Genomic DNA, 24,139 nt, shown 5'->3' with positions numbered 1-24,139 from the left:
TTGCTCTTTCTTAGCAGATAATGACAACATGACAATAACAGTAGCTGATGTAATGAAAAGTTGTAGGGTGGTTGATAATGGAGGACATCAGGTGGATCCATGTCTGGGTGTTGGGCAGAACCCATAGGTCCTGGAGAACAGGAGCAGAGTAAAGGGAACAGGGTAGGAGATAGCTGATAAACCTGTGTGTTTGCTTGTTTACATCTATGTAAAGATACAGTTATTGAACGATTTAATTAGACATGCAATAATGTTAATGGAAGACAGAAAATAAAGGATACCTGTCTGTAATTTTTTATGTCAGCGGGGTTGATGAGGGAGGTAAGGGATGGGCCATGGAAAAGATAAGAGCGTGATGAGTTGTGAGAGAACCTCCAGAGTGGTGTCATGACCACTGGAGTCATACACCTTAACAGTACCAACCTGGAAGCAGTGGTTACTTAACAAGTCCCAGTCGTTAGCCTTGAGATGGTCTATTTGGAGATACCCCTGGGCCCGTATTGGTACTGCTGACAGCATGGCGCTGCAGCCCACCACGGTGAGGCAAATGCAAATAGTTATCCTCAGAGATGTTTATATTCACCTTAACGGATGGCAGTGAAAGAGCAGCAAGGTTTACTAGGTCTCGCCTTCCTTTTGTCCTTCTTCCAAGCCTAGTCATTCACCCGGATGTCGAAGCATTTGGTCCCCTTGATCCTCCTCTGGTGGCTCTCCTTCTGTTTCTCTCCCATGTTCAGTCTCACCTTGATAATATAAATACATGCAATTATATTTCTTATTGTTACAAATGGAGGTCGACCGATTAATCGGAATGGACAAATAATTAGGGCCGATTTCAGGTTTTCATAACAATCGGAAATCTGTATTTTTGGACACCGATTTGGCCAAATTTAAAAAATGTTATTATTATTTTTACACCTTTATTTAACTAGGCAAGTCAGTTAAGAACACATTCTTATTGCAGTAAGAAGCCACGGTAAGTTGCTAACTAGCATTAAACTTATCTTATAAAAAACAATCAATCAATCATAATCACTAGTTAACTACACATGGTTGATGATATTACTAGTTTATCTAGCGTGTCCTGCGTTGCATATAATCGATGCGGTGCGAAAAAGGACTGTCGTTGCTCCAACGTGTACCTAACCATAAACATCAATGCCTTTCTTAAAATCAATACACAAGTATACATTTTTAAACCTGCATATTTAGTTAATATTGCCTGCTAACATGAATTTCTTTTAACTAGGGAAATTGTGTTACTTCTCTTGCAACACAGTGTTTTTTGTCATATAGCCCAGGGCCTCGAGCAAAATATCATATTGTAACAACAAGAGGACAAAAGAGCGTTGGTCCTCTTTTGGGCACAGCTCAGTGATAAGTTATACAGTCGTTCTTTGTCTCAGGCCCAGGTAATAAGTGTTGGCCAAGGCCAATATGCTATACTACCCATAAAACCCACACCACAACCAACACAGCCAATTAAAAATATATATATATTAGCATTTGAGGGAGTTGACAAGTTTGTCCTCAGATTTTAGACCTCTCAGAGAAGATGAAGCACATTTCTCAGACTAGCACCCAGGGCAATTTGAAATAAATCTCAAAAGAAAAAAATAATTGATTGGGTTGTTTTGATTGCGTTTGAATTCGGTTCCTGTCTACTACCACATTGCTGCAAGTGCCAATATTAAGGTTAATCAGTCTGCATCGACTGGCTTGACCCTAACTGACCTATGTTGTTATGACCTATGTTTCCGGAACGTTTGGCAATGGTTTTTCCCTATCTCTTTCCCTCTAGGTGCCGTGTCTGTGTAGCAGTGCGACATGCTTGCTGTGCAGGTGCTGTCCCCAGAGCAAGAACTCCACGGTGACGCGAGTCATCTACGCCTTCATCCTGTTGCTAGGGACCATTATAGCCTGCATCATGCTGTCACCGGGAGTGGACGAGCAGCTAAAAAAGGTACGAGGCGTGCCAATCAATGCGTTTTTTCAATATACAGTGCCTTGCGAAAGTATTCGGCCTCCTTGAACTTTGCGACCTTTTGCCACATTTCAGGCTTCAAACATAAAGATATAAACTGTATTTTTTTGTGAAGAATCAACAAGAAGTGGGATTTCAAACTTTTTTAACAAATCAAAAACTGAAAAATTGGCCGTGCAAAATTATTCAGCCCCCTTAAGTTAATACTTTGTAGCACCACCTTTTGCTGCGATTACAGCTGTAAGTCGCTTGGGGTATGTCTCTATCAGTTTTGCACATCGAGAGACTGACATTTTTTCCCATTCCTCCTTGCAAAACAGCTCGAGCTCAGTGAGGTTGGATGGAGAGCATTTGTGAACAGCAGTTTTCAGTTCTTTCCACAGATTCTCGATTGGATTCAGGTCTGGACTTTGACTTGGCCATTCTAACACCTGGATATGTTTATTTTTGAACCATTCCATTGTAGATTTTGCTTTATGTTTTGGATCATTGTCTTGTTGGAAGACAAATCTCCGTCCCAGTCTCAGGTCTTTTGCAGACTCCATCAGGTTTTCTTTCAGAATGGTCCTGTATTTGGCTCCATCCATCTTCCCATCAATTTTAACCATCTTCCCTGTCCCTGCTGAAGAAAAGCAGGCCCAAACCATGATGCTGCCACCACCATGTTTGACAGTGGGGATGGTGTGTTCAGGGTGATGAGCTGTGTTGCTTTTACGCCAAACATAACGTTTTGCATTGTTGCCAAAAAGTTCAATTTTGGTTTCATCTGACCAGAGCACCTTCTTCCACATGTTTGGTGTGTCTCCCAGGTGGCTTGTGGCAAACTTTAAACGACACTTTTTATGGATATCTTTAAGAAATGGCTTTCTTCTTGCCACTCTTCCATAAAGGCCAGATTTGTGCAATATACGACTGATTGTTGTCCTATGGACAGAGTCTCCCACCTCAGCTGTAGATCTCTGCAGTTCATCCAGAGTGATCATGGTCCTCTTGGCTGCGTCTCTGATCAGTCTTCTCCTTGTATGAGCTGAAAGTTTAGAGGGACGGCCAGGTCTTGGTAGATTTGCAGTGGTCTGATACTCCTTCCATTTCAATATTATCGCTTGCACAGTGCTCCTTGGGATGTTTAAAGCTTGGGAAATATTTTTGTATCCAAATCCGGCTTTAAACTTCTTCACAACAGTATCTCGGACCTGCCTGGTGTGTTCTTCATGATGCTCTCTGCGCTTTTAACGGACCTCTGAGACTATCACAGTGCAGGCGCATTTATACGGAGACTTGATTACACACAGGTGGATTGTATTTATCATCATTAGTCATTTAGGTCAACATTGGATCATTCAGAGATCCTCACTGAACTTCTGGAGAGAGTTTGCTGCACTGAAAGTAAAGGGGCTGAATAATTTTGCACGCCCAATTTTTAAGTTTTTGATTTGTTAAAAAAGTTTGAAATATCCAATAAATGTCGTTCCACTTCATGATTGTGTCCCACTTGTTGTTGATTCTTCACAAAAAAATACAGTTTTATATCTTTATGTTTGAAGCCTGAAATGTGGCAAAAGGTTGCAAAGTTCAAGGGGGCCGAATACTTTCGCAAGGCACTGTACATACTACCATACTTCTGTCATTGAAAAAATGCATGTTTACATCAGAAGCCTCCTCCCTAAGTTTGTTTTACTCACTGCTTTAGCACACTCTGCCAACCCTGATGTCCTTGCCGTGTTTGAATTCTGGCTTAGGAAGGCCACCAAAAATTATGAGATTTCTATACCCAACTACAACATTTTCCGTCAAGATAGAACTGCCAAAGGGGGGGAGTTAGCTTGATGCCCTGATCCACAACTACGCAGACAACACCATTCTGTATACATCTGGCCCTTCTTTGGACACTGTGTTAACTAACCTCCAAACGAGCTTCAATGCCATACAACACTCCTTCCGTGGCCTCTTAAACGCTAGTAAAACCAAATGCATGCTTTTCAACCGTTCGCTGCCCGCACCCGCCCGCCCGACCAGCATCATAACTCTGGACGGTTCTGACCTAGAATATGTGGATAACTACAAATACATAGGTGTTTGGCGAGACTGTAAACTCCAGACTCATATCAAACATCTCCAATCCAAAATCAAATCTAGAATCAGCTTTCTATTTCACAACAAATCCTCCTTCAGTCACGCCGCCAAACTTTCCCTAGTAAAACTGACTATCCCACCGATCCTCGACTTCGGCGATGTCATCTACAAAATAGTTTCAATTCTCTACTCAGCAAACTGGATGCAGTCTATCACAGTGCCATCCGTTTTGTCACCAATGCCCCTTGTACCACCCACCACTGCGACCTGTATGCTCTAGTCGGCTGGCCCTCGCTACATATTCGTCGCCAGACTCACTGGTTCCAGGTCATCTATAAGTCTATGCTAGGTAAAGCTCCGCCTTACCTCAGCTCAGTGGTTACGATAACAACACCCACCCATAGCACGCGCTCTAGAAGGTATATCTCACTGGTCGTCCCCATAGCTAGCACCTACTTTGGCCGCCTTTCCTTCCAGTTCTCTGCTGCAAGTGACTGGAACAAATTGCAAAAATCTCTGAACCTGGAGACTTACATTTCCCTCACTAACTTTAAACATCAGCTATCTGAGCAGCTAACCGATCGCTGCAGCTGTACATAGTCCATCGGTAAATAGCCCACACAATCTACCTACCTCATCCCCATATTGTTTTTATTTACCTTTCTGCTCTTTTGCACACCAGTATCACTACTTGCACATCATCATCTGCTCATCAATCATTCCAGTGTTAATCTGCTAAATTATAATTACTTCGCTACTATGGCCTATTTATTGCCTTACCTCCTCACGCCATTTGCACACACTGTATATAGACTTTCCTTTTTTCTATTGTGTTATTGACTGTACGCTTATTTACTCCATGTGTAACTCTGTGTTGTTTCTGTCGCACTGCTTTGCTTTATCTTGGCCAGGTCGCATGAATGAGGTTGTATAAAGGTCGCATAAATGAGAACTTGTTCTCAACTAGCTTACCTGGTTAAATAAAGGTGAAATAAATAAAAACTCTCCAGAACGCATAATACATTACATTTGAGAAGCACTCACACTCCCCCTAAGGTATTACCTCACACACGCTACACCTCCTCATTCACTGAACCATCTTCTAGGCAGGACAATGACAATAGAGTCAAAACAAGATAACAATATTTAGTCGTAGTTAGCCAGTTGGCCCTATTGACTTACTATGGGCTTGCAATCTACGCACACTACAGTGGGTATTGTAAACAGGTAAACATGCCAAAATGAACACAGCATGTATTTATTAATGTTTTCAAGATACAATATTGTAGTCAGGTAACATTAGATTTGATTGGGCAACATTTCATTCCGAAAATCAGTTTAATTTCTCTCACTTCAGCTCATGTAATGGCCGCCATTAATGTCAACAAGTGTTGTGTTGTTTTTTTGTTATTGGTTGCGTCATATTACTGTTCGTTCAAATCAAATTTGATTTGTCACATGCACCGAATACAACAATGCATGCTTCGAAATGTGTTCAGCGGAGTACGCATCCGAGAAGTTCCCTCCGTGCTCCGTTTTGCATACTTTGATTTGGACTCATGCTCCGACACTCCCGTGCTCCAGATTGCGTGCTCGGAGTGCGCTAGTATGCATATTGAGAAACACCCAGTGTGTGTGTGTGCAGGAGATGATGAGCCATGATGTGTCATAGTAGATGTTTGTGTACATGGTAAATGGTTGCTTTAGTAATGCTTGAATACCTGGGGAGGCTATCGGTGGGAAGAGTTAAGTCACACAAAGTATAGAACAGTAGGGGCCTACAGAGATACAACTTACTGCATATTGAGGCTGCATTAACATTGCAACTCTGTGTATACTGTCATTCTAAATTTAAAAATGTACATATACAGGTAACTGACAAAATAACGGAAACACCAACATAGTGTTTTAAGGGCGTTGAGCCACCAGAGCTGCCAGAACAGCTTCAGTGCCCTTGGCATAGATGCTACAAGTGTCCGGGACTCTGTTGGAGGGATGCGACACCATTCTTCCACAAGAAATTACATAATTTGGTGTTTTGTTGATGGTGGTGGAAAACGCTGTCTCAGGCGCCGCTCCAGAATCTCCCATAACTGTTCAATTAGGTTGAGATCTGGTGACTGAGACACACAAACCCTTTTACACCCTCTATGCTCCCTCTTTCAAAGTCACTGAGATCTCTTCTTCTAGTCATGGTAGCCAAAATAATGGGCTGCCCAGCATTTTTTATACATGACCCTAAGCATGATGGGATGTTTTAATTTCTTAATTAACTCAGGAACCACACCTGTGTGGAAGCACATGCTTTCAATTTACTTTGTCTCCCTCATTTACTCATGTTTCCTTTATTTTTGCAGTTACCTGGGAACATTGAATGACTTTATGACCATGTTAATTTCGTCAACAAAAATAATGACAAAAATATTTGTCAAACACATCTTTTTCCGTGGCAGTTGCCGTGACAATAACTGACTAAATAAATCCAGAAAAAAACTAGAGCTAATCAAAGAAATAAATAATTTATGTTGAGCCACATCGGCCTGCATTTTACATCCATAAGCCCCCGTTCTTTTGGACCACAATGTGGCTGCAGCATCTGGAACGTTGATAACAATGGCAATGATGCGACCCAGTGAAGGAAATGCAAAATACTACTGTACTTTGCCAGTACTTTGCAGCACCATCTGGTGATTGTGCTTCTCTCTCTCGTCTGTTTTGTATGTAATGTGTAATATCTATGTAGGCTGAATTAGGAATTTACATGGCCAGATAATTATTCTGTCATTTATTATTATTATTATTATTATTATTGCATATGTTTGTCATATTTCTGCGTTGGGAAGAGAATAGGATGTTATGCAGAAAAATATATTGGTAAGACAAGGCTGTGTATGTTTGTGCTTATGGAAACCAGTTATGTTCCCTATAGGTTGAGGCAATACAAATATGATGGAACTAAAATGAAAGGGCAGCGTAGCCTAGTGGTTAGAGCGTTGGACTAGTAACTGGAAGGTTGTGAGTTCAAACCCCCAAGCTGACAAGGTACAAATCTGTCGTTCTGCCCCTGAACAGGCAGTTAACCCACTGTTCCCAGGCCGTCATTGAAAATAAGAATGTGTTCTTAACTGACTTGCCTGGTTAAATAAAGGAAAAATAAAAATAAAAAATGTCCCACTGTTTTCATCATTTTGACAATAACTACACTAAATCGTTATTCAAATGACAAATGTGACTAAGTCTTAGTCATTTTGACTATAATATAATTAAGACTTAACTAAATGAGCACTGTTGTATGAATGGTTATAATACTGTATGTGAAAAGTTGACTTTTGTGGTACAGTCTCTCATGATAGTAGCCAACTTGTTGTTGACCAAAGTGAAAATGTTAGGTTATTGAATACAGAATCGCACAGCTAGACTATAATAATGCTGTCTACTCTGTACAGTAGATTAGACTGGCCTGAATGGTTTGTGAGAATGTCTATCTGTGCCTGTAGATTCCTGGGTTCTGTGAAGACGGAGCAGGCTCTTCTATCCCAGGAATCCATGCCAACATGAACTGTGAGATCTTTGTGGGCTATAAAGCCGTGTACCGGGTGTGCTTCGGCATGAGCATGTGTTTCCTGGTGTTCGCTCTGATTATGATCAACGTCAAGAACAGCCGAGACCCACGCTCTGCCATCCACAACGGGTAACCACCCATCACATGATGCACCCCCTAAAAGAAATACATGAAAAAATTAAAAAGTAAAGGCCTAGACGTAATCATATTTATTACTACGGCAACTTTGACTTAAAAGTCCGTATTAAGGTGAATAGCCTTTATTATTATTATTAACTGAAAATGTACACTGCTTGTAACTTAACTAATGTCATAATGAGGTACTGGTAAGACACCCTTGTTTGTTGACTATTTTCTGTCATACATTATGACTATCACACTGCTACAGGCACTGTTACAACAACTATTGGCAATATTAATAAAATAATCTCTTACACAACAGGTCACTGAGCTGACGTGCTTTAGGCCACCGTGCCTCTCTGAAACAGAGGAGAATAACTGCGCTAGCATTTTTAGTAACAGCAATACATCATAAGCCTATTCATATACAGTGCATTTGGAAAGTGTTCTGACCCCTTCCCTTTTTTCACATTTTGTTACGTTAGGTACAGCTAGGGATGCACAATATATTGGTGAGCATATCGGAATTGGACGATATTGGCAAAAAACGCCAACATCTGCATCAGCCCGAAGTCTAGTTTAACGCCGATATGCAAAACCGATATCAAAGCTGACGTGTATACCTATATAACGTAGGTAGATGACGTGTATACCTATATACCATAGGTAGATGACGTGTATACCTATATACCATAGGTAGATGATGTGTATACCTATATACCATAGGTAGATGATGTGTATACCTATATACCATAGGTAGATGACGTGTATACCTATATACCATAGGTAGATGACGTGTATACCTATATACCATAGGTAGATGACGTGTATACCTATATACCATAGGTAGATGACGTGTATACCTATATAACGTAGGTAGATGACGTGTATACCTATATAAACGTAGGTAGATGACGTGTATACCTATATAAACGTAGGTAGATGACGTGTATACCTATATAACGTAGGTAGATGACGTGTATACCTATATAACGTAGGTAGATGACGTGTATACCTATATACCATAGGTAGATGACGTGTATACCTATATACCGTAGGTAGATGACGTGTATACCTATATACCATAGGTAGATGACGTGTATACCTATATACCGTAGGTAGATGACGTGTATACCTATATACCATAGGTAGATGACGTGTATACCTATATACCATAGGTAGATGACGTGTATACCTATATAACGTAGGTAGATGACGTGTATACCTATATACCATAGGTAGATGACGTGTATACCTATATACCGTAGGTAGATGACGTGTATACCTATATACCATAGGTAGATGACGTGTATACCTATATACCGTAGGTAGATGACGTGTATACCTATATACCATAGGTAGATGAAGTGTATACCTATATACCATAGGTAGATGAAGTGTATACCTATATACCATAGGTAGATGACGTGTATACCTATATACCATAGGTAGATGACGTGTATACCTATATACCATAGGTAGATGACGTGTATACCTATATACCATAGGTAGATGACGTGTATACCTATATACCATAGGTAGATGACGTGTATACCTATATACCATAGGTAGATGACGTGTATACCTATATACCATAGGTAGATGACGTGTATACCTATATACCATAGGTAGATGACGTGTATACCTATATACCATAGGTAGATGACGTGTATACCTATATACCATAGGTAGATGATGTGTATACCTATATAACGTAGGTAGATGACGTGTATACCTATATACCATAGGTAGATGACGTGTATACCTATATAACATAGGTAGATGATGTGTATACCTATATAACGTAGGTAGATGACGTGTATACCTATATACCATAGGTAGATGACATAATGATGCCACGAAAATTACAGCGCTACACAGAACAAAAGCAGAAAAATACTAAGAGCACACTTCCAACAACTAAACAAGTTCAAGTCGGGCAGTCACTTGAAAAAGTAAGAACATTTCAGCGAGACAACTCAAAGGCCAAACCCATTAATGCCAAGATAATAGAATTCATTGCCCTCTGACAATCAACCGTCCTCTGTCGTGGATGATGTTGGCTTTCACCGACTGATCGAGCCCCGGTACACACTATTTTTCAGATGTTGCCCTACCGGAGTTACACAGTATTGTTGACATTCACATCCATGAGCTACTTGCTATGGGCGTCACTGCCACATGAGTATGCTGAGTCTGACAGCACAGTGGATCGACGAGGATTTCATACTGAGGAAAGCCATATTGCATGCTCATCAATGTGCTCTTTCTCATACCGCTGCTGCCATTTCAGTGGCATTTGAGAACATGTTTGAAACTTGAAAACATGAACACTCCTAGCTCCATTCGAACAACTATCTCGAGAAATAAGCTAATCAACTGCGTCTGCAGCAGATGTGATACCCTCTGTCATGGCATTGAAACGCCTGCTCAACAAAACTGCCGACAGACCGTCTGGTTGAAACTTACATAAGTACTCAAGGCTTTGAACAAGCGATTCGGTGGCATTACCGCTGAGCCTCTTTACTGTGTCACCACCATGCTCGATGCCAGGTACAAGGACCGCTACTTCGATGCAGACAAGAAACAGGGTTTAAGTGAAATGTTACAGACATGGCTGGACAAGATGGAAATGGACACAGTGATTGTCCGTGGCCTCTCTTCCTCGGTGCACTGACAGCTGAAACTTCACTGCTTGACATGTATGATGAAATCCTGTTTGAGAAAGAAACGACTGAACAACCAAACAGCACAGCAAGTAAGTGAAAGAAATAGGTTTTGATTATGTTTTACTAGTAATGGGGACATACGTAAATGCCAACAAAATACATTTTGGGTCAGTGTGGTGTGTGTGTGTAACCTTTATTTAACTCGGCAAGACAGTTAAGAACAATTTCTTAATTACAATGACGGCCTACCCGGCCAAACCCGGCCGATGCTGGGCCAATTGTGCACTGGCCTATGGGACTCCCAATCACGACCGAATGTGATACAGCCTGGATTAGAACCAGGGACTGTTATGACGCCTCTTGCACTGAGATGCAGTGCCTTAAGAATGCTTAAAAGGCCGCTAAAATTGTAAATATCGGTTATCGGTAACGGTACTGTTTTTTCGGCAAGGAAAATATTGGATATCGGTATCGGCCAAAAATAACATTGGTGCATCCCTAGTTACAGCCTTATTCTAAAATGGATTTTTTTTTACATTTCCCCCTCATCAATCTACACACAATACCGCATAATGGCAAAGCAATAACAGGTTTTCAGACACGTACATCATAAGCCTATTCATGTATATTTACTAGGTATACCCATGCAACAAAATAACCAAATAACCATGTAATATGTGCGTTTTGAAAAATGCTGATACTGTCAATCTATATTATTTTGTATTTTATCTGTACACCACATCAAGAGTGACATTATTGAAAGATATAATTTTTTTTTTTTTTTCATAGTTATTTTCCATACTTTTTATAATGATTCATGAAGTCTATGAAAACATTATCAAAAGGGATTCGGTTGACGAATGACTTCTTTCCCCCATGCAGGTTTTGGTTTTTTAAGATTGCCACCATGGTTGCCGTGACAGTCGGTGCCTTTTATATCCCTGAGCGGCCTTTCACTCACCGTAAGATTGACCCAATTTAAATAAAGAATTTGTCATAACATTTGTCTATTTATTATGATTTATCCATGTAGCACTTGACCATGCACAATCCGCATAAACATTAGGGATATACTTTTAATTGTTGATATTACAATTTATTGGATTATTAAGACAATTCATTGTTGATACATGCAATTAATCATTGAATTAGTTGTAATTGTAATATACTAGTAACTTTATACTTAGCAGTGCTTGTGGATATTTGTGATACGATGATGGTCTCTTTGTGTGTGTGCAGTGTGGTTCGTGGTGGGTACCTGTGGGGCATTCTTCTTCATCCTGATCCAGCTGGTTCTGCTGGTAGATTTTGCCCACTCCTGGAATGAGTGCTGGGTGGATAACATGGAGAGTGGGAACTCCAGGGGCTGGTATGCAGGTGAGTCTGCCTGACCCTCTGCTAAGGAAGTCAAATCAAATCCAACTTTATATTAAATCCACTTACAATCGCAACACACGTAGTTAGCAGTCAAACAATACAATGAAGGAGAAAAAAAAGGGCAGAATAAAAGAGCATCAACACACAAGTGTTTATGATTGGCTAAATAATTTTGCTGATTAGATTAGATGCTGATGTGATGTTTTATTTGAAGTTGTTGGGGCTGTATTCTAGACCTAAGGAAAGCTTTTGATACTGTTAACCATGAGGTTCTCATCACAAAACTGTCCAAGTTTAACTTTTACCCCAATGCCTTGAGATGGATGAAATCATACCTTGAAGGAAGAACTCAGTGTGTCAGAGTGAGCAATAAGCTGTCACCCACTCTCAGCTATGATGTGGGCGTGCCCCAAGGGTCAATACTGGCGCCCCTCCTGTTAATTCTATACATTCATGATCTGCCTTCTGTCTGTACTGGGTCTGAAGTTCAAATGTATGCAGATGATACAGTGATATACAGTACCAGTCAAACGTTTGGACACACCTACTCATTCAAGGGTTGTTCTTAATTTTTTACTATTTTCTACTTTGTGGAATAATAGTGAAGATGTCAAAACTATGAAATAACACGTATGGAATCATTTAGTAACCAACAAAGTGTTAAACAAATCAAAATATATTTTAGATTCTTCAAAGTAGCCACTTGCCTTGATGACAGCTTTGCTTTTCTAACTGTCTTGAAGAAGTTCGCACATATGCTGAGCACTTGTTGGCTGCTTTTCCTTCACCCCGGATCCAACTCATCTCAAACCATCTCAATTGTGTTTTTGTGGAGGCCAGGTCATCTGATGCAGCACTCCATCATTCTCCTTGTTGCTTTTATGTATTTTGTTTTGTTGCTTTTTTGTGCTATTTCTCTGTCTGCGTGCTACGTGTTGCTTGGTGTATGTTCCTCTGTCTGCGTGCTACGTGTTGCTTGGTGTATGTTCCTCTGTCTGCGTGCTACGTGTTGCTTGGTGTATGTTCCTCTGTCTGCATGCTACATGTTGCTTGGTGTATGTTCCTCTGTCTGCATGCTACATGTTGCTTGGTGTATGTTCCTCTGTCTGCATGCTACGTGTTGCTTGGTGTATGTTCCTCTGTCTGCATGCTACATGTTGCTTGGTGTATGTTCCTCTGTCTGCATGCTACGTGTTGCTTGGTGTATGTTCCTCTGTCTGCATGCTACATGTTGCTTGTCCTATGTTGCTCTATGTGCATGTTAAGTGTTGCTTGTCTTATGTTCCTCTGTCTGCGTGCTACGTGTTGCTTGGTGTATGTTCCTCTGTCTGCATGCTATGTGTTGCTTGTCTTATGTTCCTCTGTCTGCGTGCTACGTGTTGCTTGGTGTATGTTCCTCTGTCTGCATGCTACGTGTTGCTTGTCCTATGTTGCTCTATGTGCATGTTAAGTGTAGCTTGTCTTATGTTCCTCTGTCTGCGTGCTACGTGTTGCTTGGTGTATGTTCCTCTGTCTGCATGCTATGTGTTGCTTGTCTTATGTTCCTCTGTCTGCGTGCTACGTGTTGCTTGGTGTATGTTCCTCTGTCTGCATGCTACGTGTTGCTTGTCCTATGTTGCTCTATGTGCATGTTAAGTGTTGCTTGGTTTATGTTCCTCTGTCTGCGTGCTACGTGTTGCTTGGTGTATGTTCCTCTGTCTGCATGCTATGTGTTGCTTGTCTTATGTTCCTCTGTCTGCGTGCTACGTGTTGCTTGGTGTATGTTCCTCTGTCTGCATGCTACGTGTTGCTTGTCCTATGTTTCTCTGTCTGCATGCTACGTGTTGCTTGTCCTATGTTTCTCTGTCTGCATGCTACGTGTTGCTTGTCCTATGTTCCTCTGTCTGCGTGCTATGTGTTGCTTGTCCTATGTTTCTCTGTCTGCATGCTACGTGTTGCTTGTCCTATGTTCCTCTGTCTGCATGCTACGTGTTGCTTGTCCTATGTTCCTCTGTCTGCGTGCTACGTGTTGCTTGTCCTATGTTCCTCTGTCTGCATGCTACGTGTTGCTTGTCCTATGTTCCTCTGTCTGCATGCTACGTGTTGCTTGTCCTATGTTCCTCTGTCTACGTGCTACATGTTGCTTGTCCTATGTTCCTCTGTCTGCGTGCTACGTGTTGCTTGGTTTATGTTTCTCTGTCTGCGTACTAAGTGTTGCTTGTCCTATGTTTCTCTGTCTGCGTGCTACGTGTTGCTTGTCCTATGTTCCTCTGTCTACGTGCTACATGTTGCTTGTCCTATGTTCCTCTGTCTGCATGCTACGTGTTGCTTGTCCTATGTTCCTCTGTCTACGTGCTACATGTTGCTTGTCCTATGTTCCTCTGTCTGCATGCTACGTGTTGCTTGTCCTATGTTTCCCTGTCTACGTGCTACATGTTGCTTGTCCTATGTTCCTCTGTCTGCATGCTACGTGTTGCTTGTCCTATGTTTCCCTGTCTACGTGCTACATGTTGCTTGTCCTATGTTCCTCTGTCTACGTGCTACATGTTGCTTGTCCTATGTTCCTCTGTCTGCATGCTACGTGTTGCTTGTCCTATGTTTCCCTGTCTACGTGCTACATGTTGCTTGTCCTATGTTCCTCTGTCTGCATGCTACGTGTTGCTTGTCCTATGTTTCCCTGTCTACGTGCTACATGTTGCTTGTCCTATGTTCCTCTGTCTACGTGCTACATGTTGCTTGTCCTATGTTCCTCTGGCTGCATGCTACGTGTTGCTTGTCCTATGTTTCCCTGTCTACGTGCTACATGTTGCTTGTCCTATGTTCCTCTGTCTGCATGCTACGTGTTGCTTGTCCTATGTTCCTCTGTCTGCGTGCTACGTGTTGCTTGTCCTATGTTGCTCTGCATGTGCTCACTGCTCATTGTTTGTCTGTATTGTTATTGTAATAGTTTTTAATAACTTGCCCAGGGACTGCGGTTGAAAAATAGCCGCTGCTAAAACCCGCACTTTTACAGAAACGTTGATTCATGTGCACTCTACCTGTAAAAAATTTAATAAACTCAAACTCAAGTCCTGTTTTAGCAAGTATTCACTTGGTACTTTTTAGTAAAGTATGTAATATCAACTCAAGCAGGTAAATACATGGTGAACTGTATCATAAGGTCAGGGGTCAATAGTGCTGACACTATATAATGCTCTATGACAGAATCTGTCCTGCTTTATAAAAACAATGCAACTAGAATCTGATTCTCTCTGTCCTCTTCTGTCCAGCCTTGCTCGCTGTAACTGGACTCAACTACATCATGTCATTTATCGCCGTTGTCCTGATGTACCTGTTCTACACTCAGCCAAAGGGCTGTCTGCTCAACAAGTTCTTCATCAGCTTCAACATGATTCTCTGTGCTGTAGCCTCTGTCGTGTCCATCCTGCCCAGAGTACAGGTAAGCCCTCGTTCAGTGTTCATTAAACGCTCATTTAACGTTCATATTCATCATTTCATTTGTAGGTCAGTTTTTAGCATTTGCCCTTGTAGTGGTTAAGGTTAGCGTTTGGGGAGTGTAGGCTGAACCTTTATCTGCTAAATGTTACTGGTATGCTTTTGACATTTAACTTTAATCATGAGTGTGACCCACCTGTGTATTGATTTCCTGGTGACTGCTGAGGTTAACAGTGACGCCTCTGTGATAAGGATTGAAGTACGTCTTAAAAGACTTGTGTTTAAGAATAAATTCAGGCCCTAATTATAACACGTCTACCAGTGGGTGGCGGCTAGTGACTTCTGTATATTTATTCCTTGGAGGATTTTGAATCCATCCTCCCTTTCCTACCTGGAGAAACCTCCACTGATGCCTACTGAGATGTCACTTTCATCATGTTTTTTATTTATTTATTATATATATATATATATATATACAGTGGGGCAAAAAAGTATTTAGTCAGCCACCAATTGTGCAAGTTCTCCCACTTAAAAAGATGAGAGAGGCCTGTAATTTTCATCATAGGTACACTTCAACTATGACAGACAAAATTAGGGGGAAAAAAATCCAGAAAATCACATTGTAGGATTTTTTATGAATTTATTTGCAAATTATGGTGGAAAATAAGTATTTGGTCACCTACGAACAAGCAAGATTTCTGGCTCTCACATACCTGTAACTTCTTCTTTAAGAGGCTCCTCTGTCCTCCACTCATTACCTGTATTAATGGCACCTGTTTGAACTTGTTATCAGTATAAAAGACACCTGTCCACAACCTCAAACAGTCACACTCCAAACTCCACTATGGCCAAGACCAAAGAGCTGTCAAAGGACACCAGAAACAAAATTGTAGACCTGCACCAGGCTGGGAAGACTGAATCTGCAATAGGTAAGCAGCTTGGTTTGAAGAAATCAACTGTGGGAGCAATTATTAGGAAATGGACGACATACAAGACCACTGATAATCTCCCTCGATCTGGGGCTCCACGCAAGATCTCACCCCGTGGGGTCAAAATCATCACCAGAACCACACGGGGGGACCTAGTGAATGACCTGCAGAGAGCTGGGACCAAAGTAACAAAGCCTACAATCAGTAACACACTACGCCGCCAGGGACTCAAATCCTGCAGTGCCAGACGTGTCCCTCTGCTTAAGCCAGTACATGTCCAGGCCCGTCTGAAGTTTGCTAGAGAGCATTTGGATGATCCAGAAGAAGATTGGGAGAATGTCATATGGTCAGATGAAACCAAAATAAAACGTTTTGGTAAAAACTCAACTCGTCGTGTTTGGAGGACAAAGAATGCTGAGTTGCATCCAAAGAACACCATACCTACTGTGAAGCATGGGGGTGGAAACATCATGCTTTGGGGCTGTTTTTCTGCAAAGGGACCAGGACGACTGATCCGTGTAAAGGAAAGAATGAATTGGGCAATGTATCGTGAGATTTTGAGTGAAAACCTCCTTCCATCAGCAAGGGCATTGAAGATGAAATGTGGCTGGGTCTTTCAGCATGACAATGATCCCAAACACACCGCCCGGGCAACGAAGGAGTGGCTTCGTAACAAACATTTCAAGGTCCTGGAGTGGCCTAGCCAGTCTCCAGTTCTCAACCCCATAGAAAATCTTTGGAGGGAGTTGAAAGTCTGTGTTGCCCAGCAACAGCCCCAAAACATCACTGCTCTAGAGGAGATCTGCATGGAGGAATGGGCCAAAATACCAGCAACAGTGTGTGAAAACCTTGTGAAGACTTACAGAAAACGTTTGACCTCTGTCAATGCCAACAAAGGGTATATAACAAAGTATTGAGATAAACTTTTGTTATTGATCAAATACTTATTTTCCACCATAATTTACAAATAAATTCATAAAAAATCCTACAATGTGATATTCAGGATTTTTTTTCTTCTCATTTTGTCTGTCATAGTTGAAGTGTACCTATGATGAAAATTTCAGGCCTCTCTCATCTTTTTAAGTGGGAGAACTTGCACAATTGGTGGCTGACTAAATCGTTTTTTGCCCTACTGTATATATATATATATATATATTATTTTTAACCCCTTTGCCTAGAAGGCCAGCATCCCAGAGTCACCTCTTCACTGTTGACGTTGAGACTGGTGTTTTGTGGGTACTATTTAATGAAGCTGCCAGTTGAGGACTTGTGAGGCGTCTGTTTCTCAAACTAAACACTCTAATGTAATTGTCCTCTTCATCAGTTGTGCACCAGGGCGCCCCACTCCTTTTTGTATTGTAATCTGTATAATTATAATCTGTATAAAGACAAAAAGGCAATTTTTGTACAAAGGATGAGCCTTTCTTAATAATCTACTGGAGAACTATTTGGGGTTTAAGTATAATTTATCTATGAGTGAAGCTTTTAGTGAGAGGTTTAAAGATTTAATATTTAATAATTTTAGCTCCCCAAACTCATATTCATTATATAAGTAGGCATGTTTAATTTTGTCTGGCTTAGCATTCCAAATCAAATGTTTTTTAGTTTTTTTGCTCATATGATTAAAAAATGTTTAGTCTGGAGTAGGCAGTGGCATTAGTAAGTAAGTGAACAGTGATAGGACCAAAGAGTTAATCAAATCAAATCAAATGTATTTATATAGCCCTTCGTACATCAGCTGATATCTCAAAGTGCTGTACAGAAACCCAGCCTAAAACCCCAAACAGCAAGCAATGCAGGTGTAGAAGCACGGTGGCTAGGAAAAACTCCCTAGAAAGGCCAAAACCTAGGAAGAAACCTAGAGAGGAACCAGGCTATGTGGAGTGGCCAGTCCTCTTCTAGCTGTGCCGGGTGGAGATTATAACAGAACATGGCCAAGATGTTAAAATGTTCATAAATGACCAGCATGGTCGAATAATAATAAGGCAGAACAGTTGAAACTGGAGCAGCAGCACGGCCAGATGGACTGGGGACAGCAAGGAGTCATCATGTCAGGTAGTCCTGGGGCATGGTCCTAGGGCTCACATTAATCAATGTGATTTTTCCATAATTTGACAATGTCATCATGTTCAAGTTTCAACGTTTATTTGCCACGTGCACAGTATACAACAGGTGTAAAACAGTACTGTGAAATACCCAACAATGCAGTGATATTAATATAGAGAAGAGTTTCCCAAACGCGGTCCTGGGGCCTCCCAGGGGTCCCTAGTATTATACAGCTGGTTCAAATAATCATCAAGAATTGGACAAGGGCAAAAACCAAAACCTGCCCCAGGACCGCGTTTGGGAAACTCTGATATCGATCATAATAAAATCATGGAAGAAAATAAACACGTTTTTGGAATCCGTTTGTAAATCACAGTTTTGTTTAATTATTTTTAGAAATTCCAGCCCCGATCCGGTCTACTCCAGTCCTCCTTCATGACTATGTACACCATGTATCTGACCTGGTCGGCCATGACCAACGAGCCTGGTAAGAGACACTGTTATAGCTGCTACCCCAACAGCATGTAACGCTCAATGAGTGAATAGGTGTGGAGTCAGGCGCAGAGAGCAAAGGATGCTGGAAAAACACGCTTTAATGTCCAGAATAAATCACAGGAACAAAAATAGTATACCAAACCAGGTAATACTACAGAACAAACGTAACCTATCGTGAAAAATAAAATGACAGCGAGAAACCCAAATGATAACACTAACCACTCAAACACATACAGAATAACAAGCCCGCACAAACAGAAGCGGGCTGAACGAACTTAAATAACCCCACCCTAACAACCAAACAAGGAACAGGTGAAACCAATTAGACAAAACCAAACGAACACAGAACAAAGGATCGTGGCAGCTAGTAGACTGGCGACGACGACCGCCGAGCGCCACCCGAACAAGAAGGGGAGTCACCTTCGGTAATATTCGTGACACATCATCCTTTACCTGTTCATCTATTGTTCATTATTAATTCATACTTAATTAACCAATAGTTTAAATGCTTCTCTACATGACTAATTACTGGGTACTATCAAATCAATTCTCAATTACAAACACGTACTTGCTTAAACTCTACATTGCCCAAGCAAATTGTAAATTCACCTGTTCAGCTGGAGTCAAACTGAAAAATCACCACCCCCTCTCATGGATTAATGATATGATTATGCTTTACAACTAATTAAAATATATCTATGGAAATGAAAGGGAGAAAAATTTCATCTCAAAGTCTTACATTTTTTTCCCTGTTGGGCAACCACCACCCGGGCCCCCTTTAGACCGTACATGCAACCCCAGCCTGCTGAGCATCTTCCAGCAGACACTGGTGCCCACGCTGGCCCCACTGGAGATCGAGAACCAGACGACTGTGGTGATCATCGGCACTGAAGAGCCCATCCTCTCCTCCCCCTATCTGCAGTGGTGGGACACCCAGAGCATTGTGGGATTGGCCATCTTCATCCTCTGCATCCTCTATTCCAGGTGTGATTGGTCAGCAAGGCAGACTTGGGTACAGCTACAGCACATCGTGGTTTGGGGAATATAAGTCATGTACATTTGTCGGTCCCTCACAGTATTAGTGGATGTGGTGACTCCCTCATTCACATAATTAGAATTTCAGTTTGCAGTTTGAGCACTCTGAAAGCGCTAATGCAATCCACTTTGGTTATATTTTATTAAAGCATTACAATAATTAGAAATACTTATAAATGCTTACCCATGCTTATTGTTAGATTCTAAATAAACAGAGTAAAACAGACAACTAGGAAAAGCTCAAACCAAGTTTATTCCCCCAATGGGTCAGACAGCTGAACAGACAAAAACACATTTACACAAGAACTGGTATTTAAACCTTCCTCGTATGGTGAGACAGCCAATACATCTCTGTTGCTTGGCAGGAAGTTAAGGGATATGGGTAATAAACTGTTCCTTCATGTGACCTGACCTGACCTTAGCCCCCATTCCTCACTAATCCAGAGCTATCCACCCTTATCAGTGACCAAAACCATGTGATTGCCTTTTCATTTACTCAGTAACATTCCAAGCTCCTGGCTCATATCCAACCTCCATTGACCCCACCATATACATTCCTCCTACAGATAACCATTAACGTCTGGTGTGGCAAGTATTTCAAATTACAAACCAACAACTGAAACCAGACTGTTGCCCTTCTCCTCTCCATATGATACCTAATATCTAACAATAACATGTTCTGACAGAATGTTAACTCTCTGCATTCCCCTCTCAGTAACATGAATAAGGATATTTCATATTCAAAGTTAGTCAGAACCCATCATTATAAATGCTTTACATGTTATGTTATAATTGCTAATGAAATTATAGTGCTTATTATAATGCCTATAAATGTGTACTTCCTTGCAGCATCCGCTCGTCCAACACCAGCCAGGTGAACAAGTTAACCATGGCCTCTAACGACACAGTGATCCTGGAGGAGAGTAAAGCAGGCACCCCGGACGAGGAGGGAGGGACGGGACCCAGGCGTGTGGAGGATAACGAGAGGGACACGGTCCAGTACAGCTATTTCTTCTTCCACTTCATGCTCTTCCTCGCTTCGCTCTACATCATGATGACTCTCACCAACTGGTACAGGTCAGTACGGCCAAACTACACAGATGACCAACGTTGTGAAATGCTGTGTCTGAAAACGTTACTAGTTGTCAAGTCTTTGCTTCCTCCGTCCTTGTTTCCTTAATTCCCTTTGAGGATTTGTTCTTGGTACACCTTGGAGAGGATCCAAGGTTCCTCACTCTGAGAACCTCCTCCAATGAGCTTTGAGGATTTGTTCTTGGTACACCTTGGAGAGGATCCAAGGTTCCTCACTCTGAGAACCTCTTCCAATGAGCTTTGAAGGTAATTGAGAAAATAAGGACAGAGGGAGCAAGGATTTGACAGTTAGTGACATTTTCAGACACGGCCATGTTGTCAAGCTTGGTCGTGCACATTTTGAGGTGAAGTTGAACTCCTCTTTTGTGATCCCATTGTGTTCGTCAAAAATAGGGAGGAACCACAATGTTTTGACACGAAAGAGGAAATAACATGAATTACACATTGTGTTCTTTTATAGTTCAACATTTTATATTTCAATGGAGACCACTCCATCTCTCTAAAATGAAAGTGGCCACAAAGCAACGCTGCAACGCAATACTTCTTCCATGGATATTTCTCTTACAGATTCACATCGTAACAATTGTTCAGATATGACTATATATACAAATCTTATTTTTTCCCATGCAGTCCTGATGCAGACTACAATGCCATGACCAGCAAGTGGCCGGCGGTTTGGGTGAAGATCTCCTCCAGTTGGGTGTGCCTTACCCTCTATACCTGGACCGTGGTCGCCCCAATGATACTCACCAACCGGGACTTTAGCTGAGAACGGTTCCACCAACGCAGTATTTTCTTTTCACGTTCCTTATTGTGATTACTGATTTAGTAAAAAAGAACAGCTGAATTTAGCAAAGAGAAATGACAGTCCATCATTACTTTAAGACATGAAGGTCAGTCAATCCAAACATGTCAAGAACTTTGCAGTTGCAAAAACTATCAAGCGCTATGATGAAACTGTCTCTCATGAGGACCGCCACAGGAAAGGATGACCCAGAGTTACCTCTGCTGCAGAGGATAAGTTCATTAGAGTTACCAGCCTCAGAAATGGGCAATTAACTGCACCTCAGATTGCAGCCCAAATAAATTATTCACAGAGTTCAAGTAACAGACACAAATCAACATAAAGTGTTCAGAGGAGACTGTGAATCGGGCCTTTATGGTCGAATTGCTGCAAAGAAACCGCTACTAAAGGACACCAATAATAAGGAGAGATTTGCTTGGGCCAAGAAATATGAGCAATCGACATTTGACGGGTGGAAATCTGTCCTTTGGTCCAAATTAGAGATTTTTGGTTCCAACCGACTGGTACTGTATATTTAGCACTTATAATTACATATATATTGACTACGTCAGATTAATTGCTTCATATGAGTAGAATTATTTGTTTTAATGCATTGATTCTGTCATGACTGTCCACAAGAATCCAAATAGGTCAGATCAGGTTTGCAATGAATAACTTAAATCAGACCCCCTCTCACCCGCAGTGAGTGGGAAGGAAAGAACTAGGGGGGTTAACAACTCATGACCTGTTGTTAATCAAGGAGAGAAGATTCAGGTCCCTCTTCAAATTCACAATGTTCAAAATGTGCCTTTTTTTCAGAGACTTTTCCACGTTCAAATATCAAATACTGGAACAATATTTCTAACATATAACTTGGGAATGTTCACTTTGTTATTTTGTGATGTCATTAAATTGTTATAAAGGAAATAATGTAACTTGGAAAGTATACCCACTGCATATATGACGTGTCCATCCTATGTGTTGTGCATGTAATATGAAAAATGATGAAAGTATTTCTGTTAAGAGAGGGATTTGATTTTTAGGAGCCATTAGAGTTTTACATAAACCATTAGAGTTTTACATAAACTTTGCAGTGACAAGTCATGCATTCATAAGTAAGGCTCAGGTTTTTGCAGATGCAGGAGGTTACGACTGTTCAGAATGATGATATGATACAAGGTTATGATTAATAAGTTGACTGTTTAAGACCTTTTAGAGTTTAATTCAGGAGATGGTAACTCTTTAAACAACCGCTCTTGTGGTGCCTCAGATCCTAATGAGTTAATTGTTACATGATTAATTTAATCGGGTAACAATTAAGCATAGTTAGTTAGATAAATTAGATTAGATAAATAAGTCTTCCGATTAATGTTAAAGTCAAGTCAGGACAATTCTCTTTACCTTTATATTTAAGTCGCTTAGTATGAGACTAGGTGACATGATGTTCAGTAATTGTTTTGCTTCCACTTACAGTATGTCCTCAGTTCTGTATTACAGACGCTTATTTAGTTATAGCCAATTCTGTTCAGTAGTAATTGAGTTTGCATAGGTTTATCCTAACATGATTTAATAGTGTAGTAAGCTGCCATCCCCCTTCCAATGCCTTTCATACTGTATCTGTAAATTGTGTATTATGAATCTTTGAATTGAGAGCAACATGAAAGTGTAGTTATCAGTGTTTGTGGATTGCTTTCCAAAAACATCTATTTCAACAATCTACTTCAAGTGTTTATGCTTCTGCCAAGTATTTGTGTAATCTTTATAATGTTTGTTTAGTGTCTTGGAAATTGATGAATGTAAATGACAATCAAAAGGCTGAAGGCATGCTTTCTGAAGGAACTGAAGCATATTTAGCATGTTTCTATCGTGAGTGAAAATAAAGGTCTACAACCAAAACCCCTACATAGTAGGCCTATGGTTCAGTTCCAAATTGATTATGTGTTATATGCACACACCACAAATTGTTACCAGATATTTGGTGAAAATGACATAATTATGACCACAAATACGAAATATGTTGATGCACCTGATTGGAACATGATGGTTTATAGGTTAACATTGCCATTCTTTGTGTTGTTTTTTTCATTCAAACTGTAGTTGTGATGAGGGTCTGCTTGTGGAACATGCTTCAGTTCCCATTCAAACTGTAGTTGTGATGAGGGTCTGCTTGTGGAACATGCTTCAGTTCCCATTCAAACTGTAGTTGTGATGAGGGTCTGCTTGTGGAACATGCTTCAGTTCCCATTCAAACTGTAGTTGTGATGAGGGTCTGCTTGTGGAACATGCTTCAGTTCCCATTCAAACTGTAGTTGTGATGAGGGTCTGCTTGTGGAACATGCTTCAGTTCCCAGACTCTAAAAAATATTGTATGCTATGTAGGATAAATAAAGAGAATGTTTTGTTACAAAAGTTTGGTGCAAATGTATGTAATATTTCCTGTTGTTTAACAGTAATACTATTTCACCATTTTGCTATCAGACACACTACCATGTGCTATGGCAAGTATGTCTGTATTTCCAAATGTAAAGTGAATAGTGACTTGGTCGCAGAGTTCAATAA

At 40.9% G+C, this 24,139-nt stretch overlaps 1 protein-coding gene across 3 annotated transcripts in view; it reads left to right on the top strand.

Moving 5' to 3' along the window:
- Window positions 1–23,942, top strand: part of LOC109891408 (serine incorporator 3) — a 46,107-nt gene extending 22,165 nt beyond the window's left edge. For all 3 annotated transcript variants that reach the window (XM_031825669.1, XM_031825668.1, XM_020483909.2), the window contains exons 4-12: window positions 1,802–1,963; window positions 7,555–7,748; window positions 11,291–11,370; window positions 11,648–11,785; window positions 15,034–15,203; window positions 18,571–18,661; window positions 19,452–19,653; window positions 20,554–20,781; window positions 21,427–23,942. In XM_031825669.1, coding sequence (XP_031681529.1) covers window positions 1,802–1,963; window positions 7,555–7,748; window positions 11,291–11,370; window positions 11,648–11,785; window positions 15,034–15,203; window positions 18,571–18,661; window positions 19,452–19,653; window positions 20,554–20,781; window positions 21,427–21,565 — 1,404 coding nt within the window. In that variant the 3' untranslated portion in view covers window positions 21,566–23,942. The remainder of the gene's footprint in view (window positions 1–1,801; window positions 1,964–7,554; window positions 7,749–11,290; window positions 11,371–11,647; window positions 11,786–15,033; window positions 15,204–18,570; window positions 18,662–19,451; window positions 19,654–20,553; window positions 20,782–21,426) is intronic.
- Window positions 23,943–24,139: the final 197 nt, after the last annotated feature.

Source organism: Oncorhynchus kisutch, linkage group LG5 (genome assembly GCF_002021735.2).
Source record: "Oncorhynchus kisutch isolate 150728-3 linkage group LG5, Okis_V2, whole genome shotgun sequence".
NCBI lineage: Eukaryota > Metazoa > Chordata > Actinopteri > Salmoniformes > Salmonidae > Oncorhynchus > Oncorhynchus kisutch.
Note: the sequence above shows the minus strand (reverse complement) of the source record. Positions and strands in the feature narration are given on the sequence as shown.